This window comes from Salvelinus namaycush, chromosome 37 (genome assembly GCF_016432855.1).
Source record: "Salvelinus namaycush isolate Seneca chromosome 37, SaNama_1.0, whole genome shotgun sequence".
Lineage (NCBI taxonomy): Eukaryota > Metazoa > Chordata > Actinopteri > Salmoniformes > Salmonidae > Salvelinus > Salvelinus namaycush.
In genome coordinates, this window is record NC_052343.1 from 4658400 (window position 1) to 4684215 (window position 25816).

Below are 25816 nucleotides of genomic sequence, written 5' to 3' on the forward strand. Positions count from 1 at the left end.
TGTCTGCTGTGTGGATCGAGCAGTCAACAAGTCGAGCAGTCATTTGAAAAATAAAATTTCAGCAAGACAACTCAAAGGCGAAATCCATTAAAGCCAAGATAATGGAATTCATTGCCATTGACAATCAACCGTTCTCTGTCGTGGGTGATGTTGAGTGTGTGAAGTGTGAAGGTGAACGGAAAGGCTCTGGAGCAACGAACCGCCCTTGCTGTCTCTGCCTGGCCGGTTCCCCTCTCTCCACTGGGATTCTCTGCCTCTAACCCTATTACAGGGGCTGAGTCACTGGCTTACTGGTGCTCTTTCATGCCGTCCCTAGGAGGGGTGCGTCACTTGAGTGGGTTGAGTTACTGACGTGATCTTCCTGTCTGGGTTGGCGCCCCCCCTTGGTTTGTGCTGTGGTGGAGATCTTTGTGGGCTATACTCGGCCTTGTCTCAGGATGGTAAGTTGGTGGTTGAAGATATCCCTCTAGTGGTGTGGGGGCTGTGCTTTGGCAAAGTGGGTGGGGTTATATCCTTCCTGTTTGGCCCTGTCCCGGGGGTATCATCGGATGGGGCCACAGTGTCTCCTGACCCCTCCTGTCTCAGCCTCCAGTATTTATGCTGCAGTAGTTTATGTGTCGGGGGGCTAGGGTCAGTTGGTTATATCTGGAGTACTTCTCCTGTCTTATCCGGTGTCCTGTGTGAATTTAAGTATGCTCTCTCTAATTCTCTCCTTCTCTCTTTCTTTCTCTCTCTCGGAGGACCTGAGCCCTAGGACCATGCGTCAGGACTACCGGGCATGATGACTCCTTGCTGTCCCCAGTCCACCTGGCCTTGCTGCTGTTCCAGTTTCAACTGTTCTGCCTGCGGCTATGGAACCCTGACCTGTCCACCGGACGTGCTACCTGTCCCAGACCTGCTGTTTTCAACTCTCTAGAGACCGCAGGAGCGGTAGTGATACTCTTAATGATCGGCTATGAAAAGCCAACTGACATTTACTCCTGATTATTATTTGACCATGCTGGTCATTTATGAACATTTGAACATCTTGGCCATGTTCTGTTATAATCTCCATCCGGCACAGCCAGAAGAGGACTGGCCACCCCTCATAGCCTGGTTCCTCTCTAGGTTTCTTCCTAGGTTTTGGCCTTTCTAGGGAGTTTTTCCTAGCCGCCGTGCTTCTACACCTGCATTGCTTGCTGTTTGGGGTTTTAGGCTGGGTTTCTGTACAGCACTTCGAGATATTAGCTGATGTACGAAGGGCTATATAAAATAAACTTGATTTGATGTTGCAATAGTGTCACTGCTATTAGCTTCACGACATACATACTACTAGACAACCATTCTCAGGTCTAGCCATAGATTTCCAAGTAGATTTAAGTCAAAACTGTAACTCGGCCACTCAGGAACATTCTTTTTGGTAAGAATCTACCGTCTAGATTTGGCCTTGTGTTTTAGGTTATTGTCCTGCTGAAAGGGGAGTTCAGACTGAAACAGGTTTTCTTCTAGAATTTTGTTTATTCCATTCTGTTTATTTTTTCTCCTGAAAAATTCCCCAGTCCTTAACGATCACAAGCATACCGATAACATGATCCAGCCACCAATATGCTTAAAACATATGGAGAGTGGTATTCAGTAATGTGCTGTATTGGATTTGCCCCAAACCCAGCACTTTGTATTCAGGACAAAAAGTGAATTGCTTTGCCAATATTACTTAAGTGCCTTGTTGCAAACAGGATGCATGTTTTGGAATAATTTTATTCTGTACAAGCTTCCTTCTTTTTACTCTGTCAATTAGGTTAGTATTGTGGAGTAATAACTACAATGTTGTTGATCCATCCTCAATTTTCCCCTCTCACACCCATTAAACTATGTAATTGAAATCCCTGAGCAGCTTCTTTCCTCTCCGGCAACTGAGTTAGGAAGGACCCCTGTATCTGTGTGTATACTGGGTGTATTGATACACCATCCAAAGTGTAATTAATAACTTCCCCATGCTCAAAGGGATATTCTATGTCTGCTTTTAAAGTTTTTACCCATCTACCAGAAGGTGCCATTTGCAAGACATTGGAAAACCTCCCTGTTCTTTGTGATTGAATCTGTGTTTGAAATTCACTGCTCGACTGAGGGACCTTAGAGATAATTGTGTGTGTGGGGTACAGGGATGAGGTCGTCATTCAAAAATCATGTTAAAAACACTATTATTGCACACAGAGTCCATGCAACTTGTGACTTACGCATATTTTGTTACTACTGAACTTATTTAGGTTGCCATAACAAAAGGGTTTGAAAAATGATTGATTCAAGATATTTTAGCTTATCATTCATATGCAAAAATGTGTAAATTCAGGCTGTAATGTGGAAAATGTAAATGGGTGTGAATACGTTCTGAAGGCACTGTATATGGTATTATTAAATATATTGATATAAGCCTACTGACTTGATTAAAGTGTCGAAACTGCAGTAGTCAACGGTGTGCGGTCGGTGTAACAAAGCCCATCGTAATTTAATCACTTTTAAATTGTAGCTGTAACAACAAAATGTGGAAAAGGTCAACGGATGTGAATTCTTTCTGAACGCACTGTAGGTATAGAACGGGGGTAAAGTCTCGACCCCTTTCCAGAAGCAGGAAATACCGGCTGTACCAGCCGTCCTGGATCCGACATAGAAACCACTCTGATTGCCCACACCTGCAGACGGGAGGATATTAATCTGCCTCAAAATGGGCGCTGAAACCTCGGGAACAGTTGAGGTGATGACCCTGCAGAAGCGTGGGGAATTGCGCAACAAATTGTAGCCTGTACCCCCAAATCAAATCGAAGTTAAGTCGTGTACAAAGATTTGCAGATGCTATCGCAAGGGCAGCGAAATGCTTGTGTTTCTAGCTCCAACAGTGCATTAATACAATACACACATAATCCAAAAAGTAAAAAGAAAGAAAAATCAGAATGAGCAATGTCTGGAATATAAATATATTCTACCCAGGCTGCCACCCCAAACCCTGTCATTGTAGTATTGTTGTTTTGTTAATATTGCGTATTTTAACATTGTATTATATTAAGTGTTTTGCTAGATTAGGATTTTACTATTTGATAATTAAATATGATGTTATGATTGTAAATTGGTTAACAATTCAGTCTGACTGAGGAACCAATAAAACCTTCTACTACTAGAACTACAACAAATCTTCCAGAACATTCTCTATTGATCCCCCACCCACGTCACTTTGGAGGAAGATTTTTAACCCACTTAACACCAAAAGCTTTCACCATCATTGTAAAGACCCTACTTATATAGTTGCTCTGACAAAGTCATTTCTGAAGAATATTTATTTTGTGTGATTAGTGATACATGTACATTTGTCCTTCATTTTAGGTTAAAACCTGTGAACTGAACACTTGTTTTAATATGGTGAAACTATTCCTTGTTGAAATACTTTTTCAAAAGAAACATTGAACATTAATAGTCAAATCATAGTGTAAAAGCAGGTGAGCTGGTTCAACTCTTTTTGGTCATTTTCTGGTGTTTTGTGGTAAAAAACAGAGTGGAACCCATATAGATAGGTTGGCTAGGCATGTTTTAACAAGTCACTTTTTTTGGTTAAGCTTGCATTAAATTGCCCCTCCCTGTTGGACACAACATGCTTTCATTCCCTGTCACTTGGGGAGTTATGGCTGATTTAAGATGAAATCGTCAACCCTTTTACGGTCAACCCTGTTACTTTAATTGGCACTTTTCTTAAATTTGAGCTCTTGAAATGGGAAAACATGATTTATGAAGTGGAACGTGCTCTTTATAGCAGAATATTACAATTTGGTTAAATATTTTTTTTTTTACAGCATTACACTACCCAAAATGTACGCTTTCGTGGAACAACCCATAAATAATGGATTAATAAAATATTTTAAGAACTCATTGAACTTCATTTACTGGAAGGCATAGTCTTCTGTTGGAGCAGGCTCGTCATAAATCTACTTTAATTGAAAAGCGATGTCCCTGACACAATACTGGGGCCATGTTCCGTGTTTGTTATTGTTTGTTTGAAGTCATCTTTTTCAATGCATATGTAAACTAATGAGAGATGGGTTCCTGCCAGTGAGTGGAGAGATGCTTAGACAAGTCAGCCTCCTTTAGTGCTCAACAACTTAACTCAAGCCTGCTGTGTCCCAGTCTCCCACTATGCAGTCTCTGTCTCGGACATAAACGCATGCTCGCACTGTCACCTCGCAACAGTTCAATTAATTCATATATTAGTGGTCTGCGATGCCGTTTGCCAACTGACTCGTTTCGACACGTCCATGTGGCCGCTCAAGGACCTGGTGTTTGGATGCAGTCCATGTTATGTTCATACCTGAACAGAACCACAAAATAAACATGGTTCAGTCCCTGAGACCCCAATGGAACTGGGCAAGCAGTCAGATAGCAGTACAGCCTGCTTAAAATGAAAAGGAACTCACATTCTAAATCCAAAAAGGCTTTCAGGATCAGTTGTACAGTTAAACATATTTTTGGGGTATTTTAAGGAGCTAACATCATTGCGCCAGTACTCATCCTGTACAAGCCAAGACCCTTCTATCAAACGTGTACCTTTTGAGTAATGATAAAGGGAAGCAGCACAGGCCAAAAGCAACAGAACAAATTGAGGTTACTAAAATATCTGGTTCTACAGGTCCAGTGTCCACAAGGTTTCTCTTCGAACTTCTCTTCTAGAAAGAAGTATGGCGCTAACTAGGGCTGTGCGACATGGCCAAAATCTCATATCCCGATTACGATACATATCGTTATAGCACATTTTCTGTAAATTCAATGAATACATAGTTTACATAAAATGACTACATGTAAAGGCCTATTTCTTATCACATTTTGAATTATACTCAACAAATAAAAGGTACTTACTCATATTTGATTATTTCCCCTTTTATTTAGAACCTTTGCACAAATTTTCAATTAAGTATGTAAGGAGAAATAAAATATGGATGTATAAAATCTAAAAAGGTAAATAGAAAACACTTCAACTATAGTTGCAAACATAAATAAATAAATATTTATTTAGGGGCTTGCCTGTTTTGCATGTTATTTTGGCATTAAAAAGTGTCACATATCAACTTGCATTTGGCACCTTCGGTCGAGTGTTTGCACCAACTCATGAAACCCATGTTTCTCGACCGTGTAAATTGGGGCCATGTCTTTGCATATGTAAGTTGTAACGGCAGCTGTTTTCTCCTTCCGTCTTCATGATTCTTTGCCATATGGTGTGCCGCGGGCAAAAGCCTCTTGCAACGTCTGAGTCGGGGGTTTGTTTTGAACACTCGACTGTACTTTTTGGGGTCTCATCCGTAGACTCTCTCCATACTGTTTCACATGATTCTTGCGTAGGTGGTAAAAGAGGTCAGTGGTGTTTGAGCCTGTTGTTGGGACCGGCCTGCGGCATATTTTACAAAGGACGGTTTTCTGGTCCGTGTCAGACTTTTCATACCCAAACCACGTCCTTGCGACCGAAGTAGCCCCTATTTTAGGTACGAGCTCCATGTCTCCGTGCTCTGTGTCACGTTCACTCTCTTCCACGTTTGTGTTGCAAATTTCCTTCCACATGCAAAGCGTTATCCAAATATTCAAATCAAATCAAATTTTATTTGTCACATACACATGGTTAGCAGATGTTAATGCGAGTGTAGCGAAATGCTTGTGCTTCTAGTTCCGACAATGCAGTAATAACTAACAAGTAATCTAACCTAACAATTCCACAACTACTACCTTATACACACAAGTGTAAAGGGATAAAGAATATGTACATAAAGATATATGAATGAGTGATGGTACAGAACGGCATAGGCAAGATGCAGTAGATGGTATAGAGTACAGTATATACATATGAGATGAGTAATGTAGGGTATGTAAACATAAAGTGGCATAGTTTAAAGTGGCTAGTGATACATGTATTACATAAAGATGGCAAGATGCAGTAGATGATAGAGTACAGTATATACATATACATATGAGATGAGTAATGTAGGGTATGTAAACATTATATTAAGTGGCATTGTTTAAAGTGGCTAGTGGTACATTTTTACATAATTTCCATCAATTCCCATTATTAAAGTGGCTGGAGTTGAGTCAGTATGTTGGCAGCGGCCACTAAATGTTAGTGGTGGCTGTTTAACAGTCTGATGGCCTTGAGATAGAAGCTGTTTTTCAGTCTCTCGGTCCCTGCTTTGATGCACCTGTACTGACCTCGCCTTCTGGATGATAGCGGGGTGAACAGGCAGTGGCTTGGGTGGTTGTTGTCCTTGATGATCTTTATGGCCTTCCTGTGACATCGGGTGGTGTAGGTGTCCTGGAGGGCGGGTAGTTTTCCCCCGGTGATGCGTTGTGCAGACCTCACTACCCTCTGGAGAGCCTTACGGTTGTGGGCGGAGCAGTTGCCGTACCAGGCGGTGATACAGCCCGACAGGATGCTCTCGATTGTGCATCTGTAGAAGTTTGTGAGTGCTTTTGGTGACAAGCCGAATTTCTTCAGCCTCCTGAGGTTGAAGAGGCGCTGCTGCGCCTTCTTCACAACGCTGTCTGTGTGGGTGGACCAATTCAGTTTGTCCGTGATGTGTACACCGAGGAACTTAAAACTTTCCACCTTCTCCACTACTGTCCCGTCGATGTGGATAGGGGGGTGCTACCTCTGCTGTTTCCTGAAGTCCACAATCATCTCCTTTGTTTTGTTGACGTTGAGTGTGAGGTTATTTTCCTGACACCACGCTCCGAGGGCCCTCACCTCCTCCCTGTAGGCCGTCTCGTCGTTGTTGGTAATCAAGCCTACCACTGTAGTGTCGTCCGCAAACTTGATGATTGAGTTGGAGTCGTGCATGGCCACGCAGTCGTGGGTGAACAGGGAGTACAGGAGAGGGCTCAGAACGCACCCTTGTGGGGCCCCGGTGTTGAGGATCAGCGGGGTGGAGATGTTGTTACCTACCCTCACCACCTGGGGGCGGCCCGTCAGGAAGTCCAGGACCCAGTTGCACAGGGCGGGGTCGAGACCCAGGGTCTCGAGCTTGATGACGAGTTTGGAGGGTACTATGGTGTTAAATGCTGAGCTGTAGTCGATGAACAGCATTCTCACATAGGTATTCCTCTTGTCCAGATGGGTTAGGGCAGTGTGCAGTGTGGTTGCGATTGCGTCGTCTGTGGACCTATTGGGTCGGTAAGCAAATTGGAGTGGGTCTAGGGTGTCAGGTAGGGTGGAGGTGATATGGTCCTTGACTAGTCTCTCAAAGCACTTCATGATGACGGAAGTGAGTGCTACGGGGCGGTAGTCGTTTAGCTCAGTTACCTTAGCTTTCTTGGGAACAGGAACAATGGTGGCCCTCTTGAAGCATGTGGGAACAGCAGACTGGGATAAGGATTGATTGAATATGTCCTTAAACACACCAGCCAGCTGGTCTGCGCATGCTCTGAGGACGCGGCTGGGAATGCCGTCTAGGCCTGCAGCCTTGCGAGGGTTAACACGTTTAAATGTTTTACTCACCTCGGCTGCAGTGAAGGAGAGCCCGCAGGTTTTGGTAGCGGGCCGTGTCAGTGGCACTGTATTGTCCTCAAAGCGAGCAAAAAAGTTATTTAGCCTGTCTGGGAGCAAGACATCCTGGTCCGCAACGGGGCTGGTTTTCTTTTTGTAATCCGTGATTGACTGTAGACCCTGCCACATACCTCTTGTGTCTGAGCTGTTGAATTGCGACTCTACTTTGTCTCTATACTGGGACTTAGCTAGTTTGATTGCCTTGCGGAGAGAATAGCTACACTGTTTGTATTCGGTCATGTTTCCGGTCACCTTGCCCTGGTTAAAAGCAGTGGTTCACGCTTTCAGTTTCACGCGAATGCTGCCATCAATCCACGGTTTCTGGTTTGGGAATGTTTTAATCGTTGCTGTGGGTACAACATCGTCAATGCACTTTCTAATGAACTCGCTCACCGAATCAGCGTATTCGTCAATATTGTTGTTGGACGCAATGCGGAACATATCCCAATCCACGTGAGCGAAGCAGTCTTGAAGCGTGGAATCAGATTGGTCGGACCAGCGTTGAACAGACCTGAGCGAGGGAGCTTGTTGTTTTAGTTTCTGTTTGTAGGCTGGAAGCAACAAAATGGAGTCGTGGTCAGCTTTTCCTGAAATAGCCGTAAAGAGTGTGATTTGCGACAACAAAATAAACGATACAGTATAATACGTTTTTCTATCGTCACATTGCCCAGCCCTAGTGCTAACCTGAGGGAAATTCTGCCCATTGATGTTCTGATTAATTTGAGTTGAAAATAATAAATACAAAAGTATATGGACACCCCTTGAAATTAGTGGATTCGGCTATTTCAGCCACACCGATGCAGACAGGTGTATAAAATCGAGCAAACAAGCATGCAATCTCCATAGACAAACATTGGCAGTAGAATGGCCTTACCGAAGAGATCAGTGACTTCCAACGTGGCACCGACATCGGACGCCATATTAACAACTCAGTTCGTCAAATCTCTACACACAATCTCAGAACGGGACTGCCAAGTGCTGAAGAGCGTGAAAATTGTCTGTCCTCGGTTGCAACACTCACTACTGAGTTCCAAACTGCCTCTGGAAGCAATGTCACCGCAATAACTGTTCATTGGGAGCTTCGTGAAATTGGTTTCCGTGGCCGAGAAACCGCACACAAGCCTATGATCACCATGCGCAATGCCAAGTGTCGACTGGAGTGGTGTAAAGTTCGCCGCCATTGGACTGGAGCAGGGGAAATGTGTTCTCTGAAATGATGAATCACGCTTCACCATCTAGCAGTCAGACGCCACTTTGTATAATGTTTTCATACCCTGCATTGCTCGTCTCATATGTATATACTGTACTCTATACCATCTACTGCATCTTGATGTAATGTATCACTAGCCATTTTAAAACAATGCCACTTCATATGTTTTCATACCCTACATTACTCATCTCATATGTATATACTGTACTCTATACCATCTACTGCATCTTGTCTATGCTGTTCGGGCATCACTCATTCATATATTTTTTATGTACATATTCATATTCATTCCTTTACACTTGTGTGTATAAGGTAGTTGTTGTGAAATTGTTAGGTTATATTACTTGTTAGATATTACTGCATGGTCGGAACTAGAAGCACAAGCATTTCGCTACACTCGCATTAACATCTGCTAACCATGTGTATGTGACAAATAAATATGATTTGAAATCAGGGTTATGCATAGTGCCAACTGTAAAGTTTGGTGGAGGAGGAATAATAGTCTGGGGCTGTTTTTCATGGTTCGGACCCCTTAGTTCCAGTGAAGGGAAATATTAACGCTACAGCATACAATGACATTTTAAACAATTCTGTGCTTCCAACTTTGTGGCAATATTTGGGGGAAGGCCCTTTCCTATTTCAGCATGACAATACCCCCATGCACAAAGCGAGGTCCATACAGAAATGGTTTGTCGAGATTGGTGGGAAAGAACTTGACTGGCTTGTACAGGGCCCAGTACTCAACCCCATCGAACACCTTTGGGATGAATTGGACCACAGTCTGCGAGTCAGGCCTAACGTCAGTGCCAAACCTCACTAATGCTCTTGTGGCTAAATGGAATCAAGTCCCGCAGCAATGTTCCAACATCTAGTGGAAAGCCTTCCCAGAACAGTGGAGGCTGTTATAGCAGCAAAACTCCAAATTAATGCCCATGATTTTGGAATGAGACGTTCGACGAGCAGGTGTCCACATACTTTTGGTCATGTAGTGTAGATTTGTTTCATTGTGGGGTATTTACTGAAAGATTGACTTATTAAGCAAAAATTACAAGGTCATGGTTTGGAAGTTTGAAACGAACCACAGCAGCGTGGAGATTTCTTGTTTACCTCACCATCATAATATGGTTTCCTTCTAAACTGTCAAAAAAAATCAGTTGTACAAACATGATGCAATGCTAATAGCCTGGGTAGTCATTTCATTACTTGTTCAGGAGTCTAATGGCTTGGGGGTAAAAGCTGTTGAGAGGCATTTTTGTCCTAGACTTGGTGCTCCGGTACCGCTTAACATGCGGTAGCAGAGAGAACAGTCTGTGGCTGGGGTCTTTGACAATTTTTAGGGCCTTCCTCTGACACCGCCTGGTAGAGAGGTCCTGGATGGCAGGCAGCTTAGCCCCAGTGATGTACTGGGCCGTTCGCACTACCCTCTGTAGTGCCTTGCGGTCAGAGGCCGAGCAGTTGCCGTACCAGGCAGTGATGCAACCAGTCAAGATGCTCTCCATGGTGCAGCTGTAGAAACGTTTTGAGGATCTGAGGACCCATGCCAAATCTTTTCAGTCTCCTGAGAGGGAATAGGCATTGTAGTGCCCTCTTCACGACTGTCTTGGAGTGTTTGGACCATTCTAGTTTCTTGGTGATGTGGACACCAAGGAACTTGAAGCTCTCAACCTGCTCCACTACAGCCTCGTCGATGAGAATGGGGACGTGCTCGGTCCTCCTTTACCTATAGTCCACAATCACCTCCTTTGTCTTGATTACGTTGAGGGATAGGTTGTTATTCTGGCATCACCCAGCTAGGTCTCTGACCTCCTCCCTATAAACTGTCTCGTCGTTGATCAGGCCTACCACTGTTGTGTCATCGGCAAACTTAATGATGGTGTTGGAGTCGTGGCTGGCTGTGCAGTCATGAGTGAACAGGGAGCACAGGAGGGGACTGAGTGTAACGGATGTGAAATGGCTAGCTAGTTAGCGGTGGTGCGCGCTAATAGCGTTTCAATCGGTTACGTCACTCGCTTTGAGACCTTGAAGTAGTGGTTCCCCTTGCTCTGCAAGGGCCGCGGCTTTTGTGGAGCGATGGGTAACGATGCTTCGTGGGTGACTGTTGTTGATGTGTGCAGAGGGTCCCTGGTTCGCGCCCGGGTCGGGGCGAGGGGACGGACTAAAGTTAAAACTGTTACATGAGCACGCACCCCTGAAGGGCCCCTGTGTTGAGGATCAGTGTGGCAGATGTGTTGCTACCTACCCTCACCACCTGGGGGCGGCCCATCAGGACGTCCAGGATCCAGTTGCAGAGGGAGGTGTTTAGTTAAGTGGAGTTAATGTGAGCCATGACCAGCCTTTCAAAGCACTTCATGGCTACGGATGTGAGTGCTACGGGTCTGTAGTCATTTAGGCAGGTTACCTTAGTGCTTTTGGGCACAGGGACTATGGTGGACTGCTTGAAGCATGTTGTTTTTACAGACTCAATCAGGGACATGTTGAAAATGCCAGTGAAGACACCTGCCAGTTGGTCAGCACATGCCCGGAGCACAGGTCCTGGTAATCCGTCTGGCCCAGCGGCCTTGTGAATGTTGACCTGGTTAAAGGTCTTACTCACATCGGCTGCAGAGAGCGTGATCACACAGTCATCCGGAACAGCTGATGCTCTCATGCATGCATGCCTCAGTGTTGCATGTCTCAAAGCGAGCATAGAACTGATTTAGCTTGTCTGGTAGGCCCTTGTCACTGGGCAGCACTCGGCTCTGCTTCCCTTTGTGGCCTATAATAGGTCCTGCCACATCCGACGAGCATCGGAGCCAGTGTAGTACGATTCAATCTTAGTCCTGTATTGACGCTTTGCCTGTTTGATGGTTCGTCGGAGGGCATAGCAGGATTTCGTATAAGCTTTCTTGTTAGAGTCCCGCACCTTGAAAGCGGCAGCTCTACCATTTAGCTCAGTGTGAATGTTGCCTGTAATCCATGGCTTCTGGTTGGGGTATGTACGTACAGTCACTGTGGGGACTACTGATGTGGTGTACTCCTCAATGCCATCGGAAGAATCCCGGAACATATTCCTGTCTGTGCTAGCAAAACAGTCCTGTAGTTTAGCATCTGCTTCATCTGACCACTTTTTTAATAGACCGAGTCACTGGTGCTTCCTTCTTAAATGTTTGCTTATAAGCAGGAATCAGGAGGATAGAATTATGGTCAGATTTGCCAGAACACGGTCAGTGAATAATTAAAATGCCTTTAAATGCAGGCCACCATCCACATCGATGGGGCTTCAGTGGAGCAGGTAGACAGCTTCAAGTTCCTTGGTGTCCAAATCACTAAAGACTTAAAATGGTCCAAACACACATGCAGTCGTCAAGAAGGCGCGACAGTGCCTCTTTCCCCTCAGGAGGTTGAAAAGGTTGATTATTGCATTGTTGGGTTTAGAGTTTGCAATAAAGGCATTTCACTGTACTTGTGCATGTGACTTTAAAATCCCATTTTGAAACACAACACAAGTAAAACAGTCAAAGAAATGTATTCAAAAGTTTTAAAAAAGTACGACCAAAAAAACTACAGTACCACTACACCCACAGCCATAGACTGAGGAAAAGTCTGTTACTTGTGACATTGTATTCAAAACACTCCATCAATCCTAAAAAAGTGTTTGCATTTCGCATTGCTTCCATCCCAGTTCATGACAAACAAAGTCTGAACACTCCGTTCCACTGCCGGTACAGTATATTTGCTAGATTTCTTTGAGTAAGACAGCACTTAGTGGGCGAGGTGGGCCAGATTGGTAAGTGGTAAGTCTTATCTAAAGCAAGTGAACAAGCTCTAGAGCTCCCGATACAGTCAGCAGCACCACTTCCCAGAAACACAGTCTTGGAGAAAAGGCCACGCTGCCGATATTGCATCCATGTCCCCTCCGTTCTCATACCATCATCTATTTCTCTCTCACTGGCTCTGACGATAGACACATCTTCATTTAGCAGAGAGATCAGTGGGTGCAAACACACAAATCTAGTTAGATTACTCTTGCCTCTTATGGGTTCAGCCAATGGGTTGCGTCACCTCGAGGGACGAGGCCCAACACTTTGAGTCAGTCTAACTGAAGGAAACACACAATTCTATTAAAAGGAACCGATTTTTACAGGAAGTATACACATTAAATCAACACAGGTGCATTGTGACCTTTTCACACCATCGTACCAAAAAGGGTAGGCCCATACTCGTGTCACCAGCGGACCCGTAGGCAGACAGACCTCTCCACTGTGCATTAGGGATAACGTATACAAGTCTATGTGAGGGATGTGCTAAAATGTAAATTCTAGGCCGATACTGATTTAAGTGATATTTTCTTGGTCACGATTTGGCCAAAAATCATACCAAGAGTCTTCCATTCACTGCTACAAATCAATCAATTGACAAATGGAATGACTGTATACTATCCATAGTGGGTTATCATCAGTTTCTGTAGTGACAATCACACCTTTCATATCCACGCCTTTAAGTACCCACGCAACCCTGGGGCTTTTAAAATAAAAAAATGTTCCACTCCCTGTGAACTTTGAATAAACGAATGAAACAGCCAGTCAGCACCTGCCACACTATACCACCTGCCAACACATCTGTGTTACCATGGCAAGTGTTAGCCTTCAGTGTGAAGTGCAGACTGCCGGGAACACCAGCCCCTCGGGTAACCAAGTTCAGCAAACATGCTATGCCCACACCACTCACTCAGAGCAGACAGGGAGAACATGTCACTGGCCGTTTCATGTTTACACATCCTTTTTCACTTGTCAAATAGGACATGCCAGCAGCTATCTGTGGCAGTAGTGCTCTGATGTAGCAGAAGGATAAAGTAGAGGAGTTCCCTCCATGTTGCGGGAAAGTCAGAGTGGTCTGTTTAGTCTTCGCTCTCCTTTACTTTTTGCTCCGTTACAGTGGGTGTTCTGGCTTTTCTTTGGCAAAGTCGCACATATTTCTGGAGAGGAGGAAGGAGAAGTGAGCACACACATACATTTCCAGGGGTCATTAAGGGACACCATATGATGTGGCATGTGTGCCGAGGCTGGGGAAATGGGAACGGTGTGTTTTATGGGAGCAGATAGGACTTGCAGATTCCCAAACCAGAACGGACTTGCTGCCTGCGAGGCGGACAAACGCCAAAGCGAAGAAATATTGTGTGCGATGACAATAGCAATGTTGAGAGAGGGGAGAGTACGCAAGTGAGGTCAAGAGGTAAAAGTATTAAAGTCAAAGGGAATATCGATGACCAAGAGAGAGTTAACAGACCATGACCAAGTGTGAGGAGAGATGGGAGACAGGGAGATATCTAAAATAGCATTTCCCAGCCGTGACCTAAGGGACATGCTATCTTATTATAGTGTCAGCTCCATGGCCCTCTGCTGTGAGATCAATCCCAGGTGAAATAAGCTAATCTTGACAGTTCATAGTGGAACGTATTTCATCAGTGCCTTGGTGACCTTAAAATGAGCCTGAGAAGAAGTCTTTAAAACATCTTCAAACCCACTGACTGAAGGCAATGAGGACACAATGAAATGAAACAGTACATGACCTCTGCCGTCCGGATACTAAAGGACAGTGCATGAACCCTCCAGATGCCTACCACACGGACCTGGGTACAAAACGCCTTTACAAGTCTCACTGCAAAATCAAAAACACCTAAATTCACCGTGAATTGTCTCAAATGCATTTTATAGCGGACATGGGCGCATGGATTTTGGAACCTCAAAGCATGAGCCCGAGCCACATCTTGATCACGTTAGCCCGTTTCTTTGCTTTGGAAAGACCCAGTCTGGAAGGGTATTGTGTGTCATGGGAGGTCGAAGCAGTCAAAATAGCTATTTTGGAGAGAGCTGAAGCTATGGGTGGAAAGTAATAAGAGCTTCATTGTAGGGAGAGGGCCTAAGGTCTTCCAGGACCCAGGCCTTTTTGGCTGACGGGTCTGGTTTGTGCGGCATGGGAAGTGCCATCTCCAATCACCGCTAACTGAGCCACCGCTTTATTACTGACTGCACTCCCTCAACAAACGGTTTCACACTGGCCAGATCGGAGTCTGACCGGGACTGGAAAATGCCTCTGAATCACTGATTAGGCACTTATACGAACCTGGACTAGTATTGAATATGGACAAGGAGCCATACAATGCGGTAGAAATGTCTGATCAAAATTTGATTGTACAAGAGCCAGCTCAAGAGCCCTTAAGATGTAGGCCACTGAAAACAACAACAGACTGAAGGTCTGTCAAAGAGGATGATATGGGTTTTTATATAAATTACCACACTGGCTTTTGACCCAGGAGCAAGAGAGAGGGAGACTTTCCACATTATATCTATCATTTGAGCCTGTGGGTCTGGCAGGGCCAAACCAGCCATTTTGTTTATCCCTCAAGTGAACGACTATTACATTTACTGGACTGCCGCAGACAGCGGCACGAAAAATACAGTTTTTCCCTCCATTTCTACAGCAATTTCTGTCTATTCCCTTTGTCAACAAGAGACTTGACTGTATATTTAGATCCCTGTGTCGCCGCCCGGTTACCACCGGGGTGGATGGCTCCCGGATGGAGGGAACAGGAAACCCAGAGCTATCGTGTTAATGATCACATGTACTAAGAGACACACATCTATAAAGACCCACCAGGATCAAACAGATAAGAACTAATTGAACTGACTCATATGGACATCATGGACAATCTGGGCATGGGTGTCCGCTGTTCAAAGACGCTGAGGAGAGACGCAGGAGCCGACTGTGACTCATAGATTTATATGAAGTCCTAATTGAACTCCAGTGTTAGGATGTGCGTCCATGGACCAACAAGCCGAGCGTGTGTGTACACACACACACTCTGCCTGCTCATGAGCCCATCAACCCATTTAATGCAAGGTGATGTTAGCGCACGTAGGTATTCCTAGAAACGCTGGAGATCAAGCGAACAACCACTGAATTAAAAAGCAGACTGAATTCTTTCTGACATGTACTTGAGGCCAAGAATAGCACTGACAGTCGAAATCAACGGATCGGAGATTTACTATTTACTAGCCTCTGATGGCGACAATTGTGCCAGTTTTTTTCTTTCCTCATGTCAGCATATAGACTGGCACATAATGAATCCTAGAAATTCTCAATGGAGTCGGAGAAAGCCAACTCCGATGGAACAGGATAAAGATTGAGGTTACAATGCTCTGTGAGTTATTCCTCTGAGCAATCGTTTGATGAAATGTCACATCGCCCCTTTCGTAGCAAAAGATCTAAGGCTCTGAGGCCAGAGAGGGCTGTGTGACTTGGGTAATTCTGGCCACAGTCGTCCTCTGTAAATCCAAAATAGCTGGTGAGTCAGAGGGCTCGGCGGGAGGGTGAGTCAAGAGAAGGAAAGAAGAGGTTTGTGACAACTGTGCCGCCGGCTGACCGGCCTTACATGTGTAGGACTTGTTTCAATAAAATGCCAAATGTAAATTAATGTGGAAATTCCTGCAATAGCTGCCTTGTGTGAATGCCCCTGTGTCTGAAAAAGGCTCAGCATCAGCAGTAGTTCTAGCCACAGAGCCAGGGCAGGCGGGCAGGGAGCACCCAGGGCTTGCCCTCAGTCAGTCAGTCAGGGTGACCAGGGGCACCAAGGTTTGACCTCACTCTCCACCTAACCTTTGAATATTAGGCCTACTTTAGGATTGGAAGTGGAGGATTCCGGGTAGTCAGAGGGGCGACAGAAAGAGTAGCGTAAGCACACATAAAGGGGGTCTGGTTCACATTAGAGATTAAGCAGGGACTTGGACTAGATTGCATTTTTAGGTAGGATGAATGATCATTTAGTTTAGACATAGACATATTCCTGGACAGCAGTTAATTTGATTTAAAAAGGTTCCACTCACACTCAATAGTTCTGGGCTGGTGTCTGAAATCCCAGTTACGTCAATGCTAATGAAATAACATTTTTAGTTCTCTGTTACTCTTGGATTTATTCAATATGGGTTAGTGAAACCAACCATAAAAAGGGAAACATTTTCCCTATCGTCAGGCAGCTATGCCCCCTAAATTGCTGTGCAATGTGAGTACAATCAATCTAGCTCTTCAAATGCAGATATGGAAAGGTAGACTAGTTTCAAAGGCGACCTTCATGTGCTATACATTGTAGCACCTAAGGGGACCTACACTGGTAAAAACCTCTAATTCAACCGCTCAGCAGCCAGCACTTCCCAACTAAGACGACAGGAGTATTTCACACAAGAAATCCATTATGGCACTCAGTGGATGAATACTTGTGTCTAGTCTTCACCCACCCCCCATTGCAGAGGCAGACCATTGGCCACAGGTGGGAAAATAAAGTACGCACTCAGTCAGGGCAGACCATTTGAAATGATGATACTGAAACATGGGGCATTTGGTTTTCTGTGCGTTGTGACCCAAACAGGCACTGCTAAGACAGACACATTTTTAAAAACCACAGTACTTCAGCATAGCCATTTCTGGGTAACAGAACCCATTTCCCCCATCCACTAACCCACCTTTCGTGCATAAAAGGAGCCAAAATTCGAGTTCATGTCAGGGTTGTTTTCATTAGCTGGCCCCACTGTCTGAAAACATAAAAGGGATTCTCTGCTTTCACTTTGAGAGGAATCAGTAGTCTTACGTAAGCTTCTTTTCTTTTTAAACAGACACCCGCATTTGTTCCTCATTTAAAATCTGGACCATGAAGTTCTTTATGCTTCAGATTTATTAAAAGATAAAACAAAATATTTTAAATGTTGCATTCATGGCAAATCGGGTACAAAGAACATGGCGATTATTTAGCCTGTGGCTAATTCATCCTCTCGAGTTAATTGCGTGATTAAAAGGTTCTCTACTCATCCACAACCGCCAAATAATGCCACATGGGGCATATAGGGCAACACACAGAGACTGCTGCACAACAACACATTCCCTGGCAGTGTTGTCGGCTTTTGAATTTCACGGCTATAGGACTGAGTGAGGACATAATGCCTTACCAAGAGAAAACAGAGACATACGTAATAAGAGAATGAGGAGATAAGGGGGCTACAAACTGACACGGAAATGGGGAATTAAAAAAGGTATGAGGATGGATAATCCACAACACGTTTAGCTGAAGGATAGGAGAGAAGAGAAAACAGTGGAGAGGAAGACAAGTGTTGTTGGCAAGGTGAAGACGGAGGCCTTGCCCTCGAGAACCATAAGCGGTGTATAAACACACTATTCAATTTCATACAGCCGGTTTAACGGGGCGGCCGTTGCTGAAAATCACCCCGTTTATTTGAGAAAATAGTCTCTGAACAAACGGCCCATAACAGACTGTTGCTGACTTCATTTGAAGCGTCCCCGTGCCAAGACAATAACAATATATGCCATCGATTCCAATTGGCCTCACTATTAAATTACTGGCCTGCGACCACAATTTTGATCTTGTGCCTTAACTGTCAGTTATAAGATTTAATTGGCAGCGGCAGGCCTCGCAGAGCTTACCAACTGTGTCATGTGCTGCACCAGAGGGACTTTAAAATTGCATGATAAAACAGACAATATAAAAATCCATCCGGCACTTTTGCCAGAGTGCCGTGTCCCCAGCAGTTTGCCACGTTCACAACAAAACAGTATGTGGCGGCACGTGTGAAGTGGACCATTTAAAATGCGTGGCATTGGCACATCTCGGGAGGTGACAAAATACAGTGCCTTCAGAAAGTATTCGTACCTCTTGACTTATTCCACGTTTTGTGGTGTTACAGCCTGAATTCAACATGTATTATATATATTTATTTCTCACCCATCTGCTGGTGAAGTCATCTCCCCGTGTCTGGTGGAAAGCAGACTGAGCCAGGTTTTCCTCTAAGATTTTGCCAGTGCTCCCCAGTCCTTAACGATTACAAGCATACCCATAACATGATGCAGCCACCACTATACTTGAAAATATGGAGAGAGGTACTCAGTAATGTATTATATTGAATTTGCCCCAAACATAACACTTTGTATTCAGGACAAAAGTAAAAAATGTGGCAACGCAATTCAGTTTAAGTGCCTTGTTGCAAACAGGATGCATGTTCTGGAATATTTTTATTCTGTACAGGCGTTCTTTCACTTTGTTAATTAGGTTAGCATTGTGGAGTAACTACAATGTTGTTGATCCATCCTCAGTTTTCTCCTATCACAGCCATTAAACTCTAACTGTTTTAAAGTCACCATTGAAATCCCTGAGCGGTTTCCTTCCTTTCCAGCAACTGAGTTAGGAAGGACGTCTGTATCTTTGTAGTGACTGGGTGTATTGATACACCATCCAAAGTGTAATTAATAACTTCCCCATGCTCAAAGGGATATTCAATGTCTGCTTTTTATTTTTTCCATCTACCAACAGGTGCCCTTCTTTGCAAGGCATTGGAAAACCTCCCTGGTCTTTGTAGTTGAATCTGTGTGGTTGAATTTGAAATCCACTGCTCCAGCCACCCAAGACACAGACCAAGTCGGGAACCAACAGGACCCTAAACCGCTTCTAACCCCAAGCCATAATACTAATCAATAGCTGCACAGACTATCTGCATTGACCCTCTTTGCACTAACTCTTTTGACTCATCACATATGATGCTGCTACCAGCGTTTATTATCTATCCTGTTGCCAAGTCACTTTACCTCTACCTACACTACCGTTCAAAAGTTTGGGGTCTCTTCGAAATGTCCTTGTTTTTGAAAGAAAAGCACATTTTTTTATCCATTAAAATATCAAATTGATCAGAAATACAGTGTAGACATCGTTAAATGTTGTAAATGACTATTACAGGGGCTGAGTCACTGGCTTACTGGTGCTCTTTCATGCCGTCCCTAGGAGGGGTGCGTCACTTGAGTGGGTTGAGTCACTGACGTGATCTTCCTGTCTGGGTTGGCGCCCCCTCTTGGGTTGTGCCGTGGCGGAGATCTTTGTGGGCTATACTCGGCCTTGTCTCAGGATGGTAAGTTGGTGGTTGAAGATATCCCTCTAGTGGTGTGGGGGTCTGTGCTTTGGCAAAGTGGGTGGGGTTATATCCTTCCTGTTTGGCCCTGTCCGGTGGTGTCATCGGATGGGGCCAGAGTGTCTCCTGACCCCTCCGGTCTCAGCCTCCAGTATCTATGCTGCAGTAGTTTATGTGTCGGGGGGCTAGGGTCAGTTTGTTATATCTGGAGTACTTCTCCTGTCTTATCCGGTGTCCTGTGTGAATTTAAGTATGCTCTCTCTAATTCTCTCCTTCTCTCTTTCTTTCTCTCTCTCTCGGAGGACCTGAGCCCAAGGACCATGCCTTAGGACTACCTGGCATGATGACTCCTTGCTGTCTCCAGTCCACCTGGCCGTGCTGCTGCTCCAGTTTCAACTGTTCTGCCTGGGGCTATGGAACCCTGACCTGTTCACCGGACGTGCTACCTGTCCCAGACCTGCTGTTTTCAACTCTCTAGAGACAGCAGGAGCGGTAGAGATACTCTTAATGATCGGCTATGAAAAGCCAACTGACATTTACTCCTGAGGTGCTGACTTGCTGCACCCTCGACAACTACTGTGATTATTATTATTTGACCATGCTGGTTATTTATGATCATTTGAACATCTTGGCCATGTTCTGTTATAATCTCCACCCGGCACAACCAGAAGAGGACTGGCCACCCCTCATAGCCTGGTTCCTCTAGGTTTCTTCCTAGGTTTTGGCCTTTCTAGGGAGTTTTTCCTAGCCACCGTGCTTCTACACCTGCACTGCTTGCTGTTTGGGGTTTTACGCTGGGTTTCTGTACAGCACTTTGAGATATCAGCTGATGTAAGAAGGGCTATATAAGTGCATTTGATTTGATTATTGTAGCTGGAAACTGCAGATTTTTTATGGACTATCTACATAGCCCTACAGAGGACCATTATCAGCAACCATCACTCCTGTGTTCCAATAGCACGTTGTGTTAGCTAATCCAAGTTTATCACTTTAAAAGGCTAATTGATCATTAGAAAACCCTTTTGCAATTATGTTAGCACAGCTGAAAACTGTTGTTCTGATTAAAAAAGCAATAAAACTGGCCTTCTTTAGACTAGTTGAGTATCTGGAGCATCAGCATTTGTGTGTTCGATTTCAGGCTCAAAATGGCCAGAAACAAAAACTTCTGAAACTCGTCAGTCTATTCTTGTTCTGAGAAATATAGGCTATTCCATGCGAGAAATTGCCAAGAAACGTAAGATCTTGGACAACGCTGTGTAATACTCCCTTCACAAAACAGCACAAACTGGCTCTAACCAGAATAGAAAGGAGTGGGAGGCCCCGGTGCACAACTGAGCAAGAGGACAGGTACATTGGAGTATCTAGTTTGAGAAACAGACGCCTCACAAGTCCTCAACTGGCAGCTTCATTAAATAGTACCCGCAAAACGCCAGTCTCAACGTCAACAGTGAAGAGGCAACTCCGGGATGCTGGCCTTAAATTGGGAATTCATTTTTGTCTTCTTATGCCTTTAAGGGGAAAGCAATCTAAAAGTAATCAGATTACGTTACTGAGTTTGGGTAAACCAAAAGTTAAACTACTGCTAACAATTTTTGGACAGGTAACTAGTAACTAACGTATTACATTTAGAAAGTAACCTACCCAACCCTGAGTATGTGTGTGTGTGTGTGTGTGTGTGTACACAAATTATATAGCCTAGCATGCCTCTTACCTTGCAAACGGTCTCAGTGTCCCAAGGCAAGATGGTCTGTAGATCTATGAGTTCGCAGGACACACCCAGTTTCTCCTGAGCCATGTTGGCCACTTCCCTCAGCACATGGATCTGCAAGGCAGGAGTCAGCGATCAAGACCGTGTATTCCATTCTAATCCACACTGGATATTAGAACATTTTATAATACCATCAAGAACCCCTTTTAGAATCAGCAGAAAACCACTACACAGCACCCCTTATTAACTTTCAAGTCAGTTTAGACTAATGAAGGAAGTTGCTTGGATAGACTCCATGTTTATTGGCAGATTAGAACGCTGTATGTTTCCAGATAATGACTGCTGTGCCTGTGAATCATCGGCAATCTAACAGCAGGACATACTGGCTCCATCGTTATTATCCCCAAGCTGTGCATCAGGGCTTTGAGTGTGTCTATGAATGTGTGTGAGGGTTACTGAACAAAATCTATTCATGTGTGGGTCTTGGGTGATAGTCATGAGTCATAACCAGACAGCCAATTGATAAAAAATAAACACAGCAATCTAAGGACTTCTAATCCATTTAGACAAGATTCGACATATTAAAATTATAAATATTCTGGTTTTAGTCAACCATGCTAGAGATGACTACTAATATACTGAATATTGCTGAAGCAACAACAGAGCCTAGAACTTCTGTCAAGATATGAACAGGTTTAAAGTGTGCAATAAAATGACATTTTACAATATAACAGTAGGACTAGCAAAATTAACCCCTCTGTTTCGCTCATTAGCAGGCCTTCACTGCAGGTTCCAGGCGCAGTTCCGACCGCTCCACTCGCTGGGAGTTGTTTTCTTTTCGCTCGTCCATGGAGGGCTGATGGATTACCGGAGTAATGGGGTGACATTTTAAAAAGCCCCGATTTCGACTACTTGGGTGTATTTTTCATCTTTGCAAAGTTGACGGCTTTGATGGAGTTGATTTCCCAGTCATTCCCGGCCCTCAGGCTTAGACCCCCTCTGCTTTTCAGCTGTACCTACATTAGTCTATTTCTCTTGGTGGGTTAAGCCCGTTAAGTGGGCGAGCAGAATCTTTGTAAGAGGCAACGACACCAAGAGCGCTATAGAGACCATAATCCTCTCCTGAGGAAACTAAAATCAGGGGGACAGGAGTTGAAGACAATGGAAGGCCTTGTGTAGACGTGGACCGTTAACACCGTGGCGCAGCGTCGGTCCAACGGAGACGTCAGTGTAGACACGCTAAACCACCGACCCCTGGTGAGAAAGCCCCTGTTGAGAGGCGTGGGCTTGTGATGGAGCTAGGAGTTCATCCACGGCTCGTCCCCGTCGGCTTAAAAAAATGTCAAAGACCACAGACGTAACGCGGATGTCCCTACTCTGCCCGCCTCCAAACCATAAACAATGACTTCTGGCTAAGGTCATGACTCATGCACGGTCATAAATAGATATATAGCTCCATCTCCTCTATGGCTCGAGTATGTAGAATCAACCCACGGCTCCTTCTTCCACGTCTCACCTGTGTTCCCCACGCGACCAGAGTGACGTCACTTCCTTCCTGTATAACCTCGGCCTGCGAAAGTGGGATGGTGTAGGCCTCTGTAGGGACCTGCTCCACTGCAAAACAAACAAAGAAAATACAAACACAACCTCTATCTCAATTGTTTCAAAACCTGTACTCTCATCTCCTCCTCTTCATCTGCACTGATTGTAAATGACTTGACAGGTGAAAACCCTATGGTGGAAGCTAATCTTGCAAATTCTTGCAGATCAGTCCAGTGAAGGAGAATATCTTATACGTACGGCCAACATGACCTGATACACATATGCAACTACAGTACTACACACGACAGGAATATGATTGGGGGTCAATCCCGAACACACATGAATCACTCTGTTATGGCCAACTGTGGTCGCGCTGTCAAACGATGGTCCATAACCGCACGTAGAGCTCAATGATGGAGAGGATGACAAGGGAAATAACCGGCACACTCACAAATGAAAGCCTACAATCTGTGCTTCCAGTTAGGAACAAAGTCTCTGGCCCATTTGAGATGCTTTTTCCAGACCTCATCAATCACAAGGAGCCTTGTGCGCACCTCTCTATGGTCCTCTGTAGCTATGTTTGTAGAGCATGACGCTTGCAACACAAGGGTAGTGGGTTCGATTCCCGGGACCGCCAATAGATAAAATGTATGCACGCATGACTAAGTCGCTTTTGGATGACAACGTCTGCTGAATGGCAAATATTATTACTTTCATTATTAATTATTATAATAATAAATCTACGCACTAACAATATCTAGTGAACAACTATAGGCCAGTCACCCTGATCAATTTGGACAACAAAATATTTGCGGGATGGGATATAGTTCAAAATGTGTCCCACACACACAATGGACATTATGTTCACGCATCAGACTTTCTCTTGGATCCTTTTCCAAAGAGACAAACCCTTTGGCACCCTATTTGTAGAAATCTTGGAGTTCATAAACACTTGGTGGCAAAAAAAAACGGAGGCAACAACATAGCCTATTATGTAGTTATGTGGTAGCAACATTACACAGGTCTTTGGCACTCTTCATACACAGCTTTGACCCTGACAAGCAAGATAAGACCTTCAGAAAGTGTGTGCGGGTGTTAAGTGGGGAGACTGGTGCTCTTTAAAAAAGTCTCTTGCATGGTAACACATGAACTGCAACTGTCATTGGGCGTACTATTGATACTCAAGGGAGACATTACGGTTTCCGACTCCACAATATACTTCCCAGAACAGTCGGAATGACTTCCACCCATTCCCCCTCGAGGTCAAGAAACAGGCTGCCGACTTCTAGTTTCGGGCAGTCATTTCAAACGAGTGAAAAGAGCTACCTCTGGCAAGCCTTTTCCCAACCCAATCCTGAAGTCAGTGTGTGTGCTGGTACATGGTTCAAATGAATCATGGATTGAATGGGGCGTGAATGATCGATTCACCTTTCAGCCACATGGGACATTTCTTTACAATGAAATGGCTTCCAGATTTAAGTGATGTCAGGGCTTTTATTTTGGTTAATCAGTATCTCTCAGAGCAAGTCATCTAATCATCAGGGTGATTCAGAAAGATGTGGAATTGGAAAAAGAAAAATGCACTCTTTCAAAATCAAAATAAACTCCAGTGACGGAATTTCAAACGATTTCTCTCTCTCGGAACATCTTGAGATACTTATAATACGTAAGCACACAATAAGCTAAAATTCGTAGGTTTTTTCCAAAATCTACTAAATTAAGCTTACACAGAAAGCCACAACAAGCATCAAGTAAAACCCCTGCCACCATCGAACAAACCAGTGAACTGCTGGTGACTGGATTCAGGGATCTTTATATAGTGGAATTTCATCAACCTCCTCCAGCGTACATAGCTTCCCCGTTTCAGACCGTGACACAGCAGTCATTTTACAGTAGTTGTGACCAATCTTACTCAGGAAGACCAATATCAGGCGGTGATTGCCTTTTTCATAATAAAGTACCCAATTCACTTTAAGGAAGTCCACTCAACAATCAGCTGTGAGATCATAAGCTCACGTGACAACGGTGACGTATAACAGTCTTCATAAAAAATATTCTCTTAATATGGGCAATCTGTCACTAACTAGCCTACATTTACAGTTGAAGTCAGAAGTTTACATACACCTTAGCAAAATACATTTAAACTCAATTTTTCACAAATCCTGATATTTAATCTTAGGATTAAATCCCCTGTCTTAGGTCAGTTAGGATCACCACTTTATTTTAAGAATGTGAAATGTCAGAATAGTAGAGAGAATTATTTATTTCAGCTTTTATTTCTTTCATCACATTCCCAGTGGGTCAGAAGTTTACATACACTCAATTAGTATTTGGTAGCATTGCCTTTAAATTGTTTAACTTGGGTCAAATGTGTCGGGTAGCCCTCCACAAGCTTCCCACAATAAGTTGGGTGAATTTTGGCCCATTCCTCCTGACAGAGCTGGTGTAATTGAGTCAGGTTTGTAGGCCTCCTTGCTCACACATGCTTTATCCAGTTCTGCCCACAAATTTTCAAAAGGATTGAGGTCAGGGCTTTGTGATGGCCACTCAAATACCTTGACTTTGTTGTCCTTAAGCCATTTTGCCACAACTTTGGAAGTATGCTTGGGGTCATTGTCCATTAGGAAGACGCATTTGCGACCAAGCTTTAACTTCCTGACTGATGTCTTGAGATGTTGCTTCAATATATCCACATAATTTTCCTGCCTCATGATGCCAACTATTTTGTGAAGTGCACCAGTCCCTCCTGCAGCAAAGCACCCCCAGAACATGATGCTGCCACCCCCGTGCTTCACGGTTGGGACGGTGTTCTTCGGCTTGCAAGCATCCCCCTTTTTCCTCCAAACATAACGATGGTCATTATGGTCAAAAAG

The 25816-nt window shown here is 44.3% G+C and overlaps 1 protein-coding gene across 1 annotated transcript in view; it reads right to left on the reverse strand.

Moving 5' to 3' along the window:
• The window catches only part of LOC120031308 (2-oxoisovalerate dehydrogenase subunit beta, mitochondrial-like), a 90900-nt gene that overhangs the window by 34677 nt on the left and 30407 nt on the right, over positions 1–25816 (reverse strand). The window contains exons 7-8 of the mRNA XM_038977005.1: positions 22918–23015; positions 21405–21515 (exon numbers count right to left, since the gene is read on the reverse strand). Coding sequence (XP_038832933.1) covers positions 21405–21515; positions 22918–23015 — 209 coding nt within the window. The remainder of the gene's footprint in view (positions 1–21404; positions 21516–22917; positions 23016–25816) is intronic.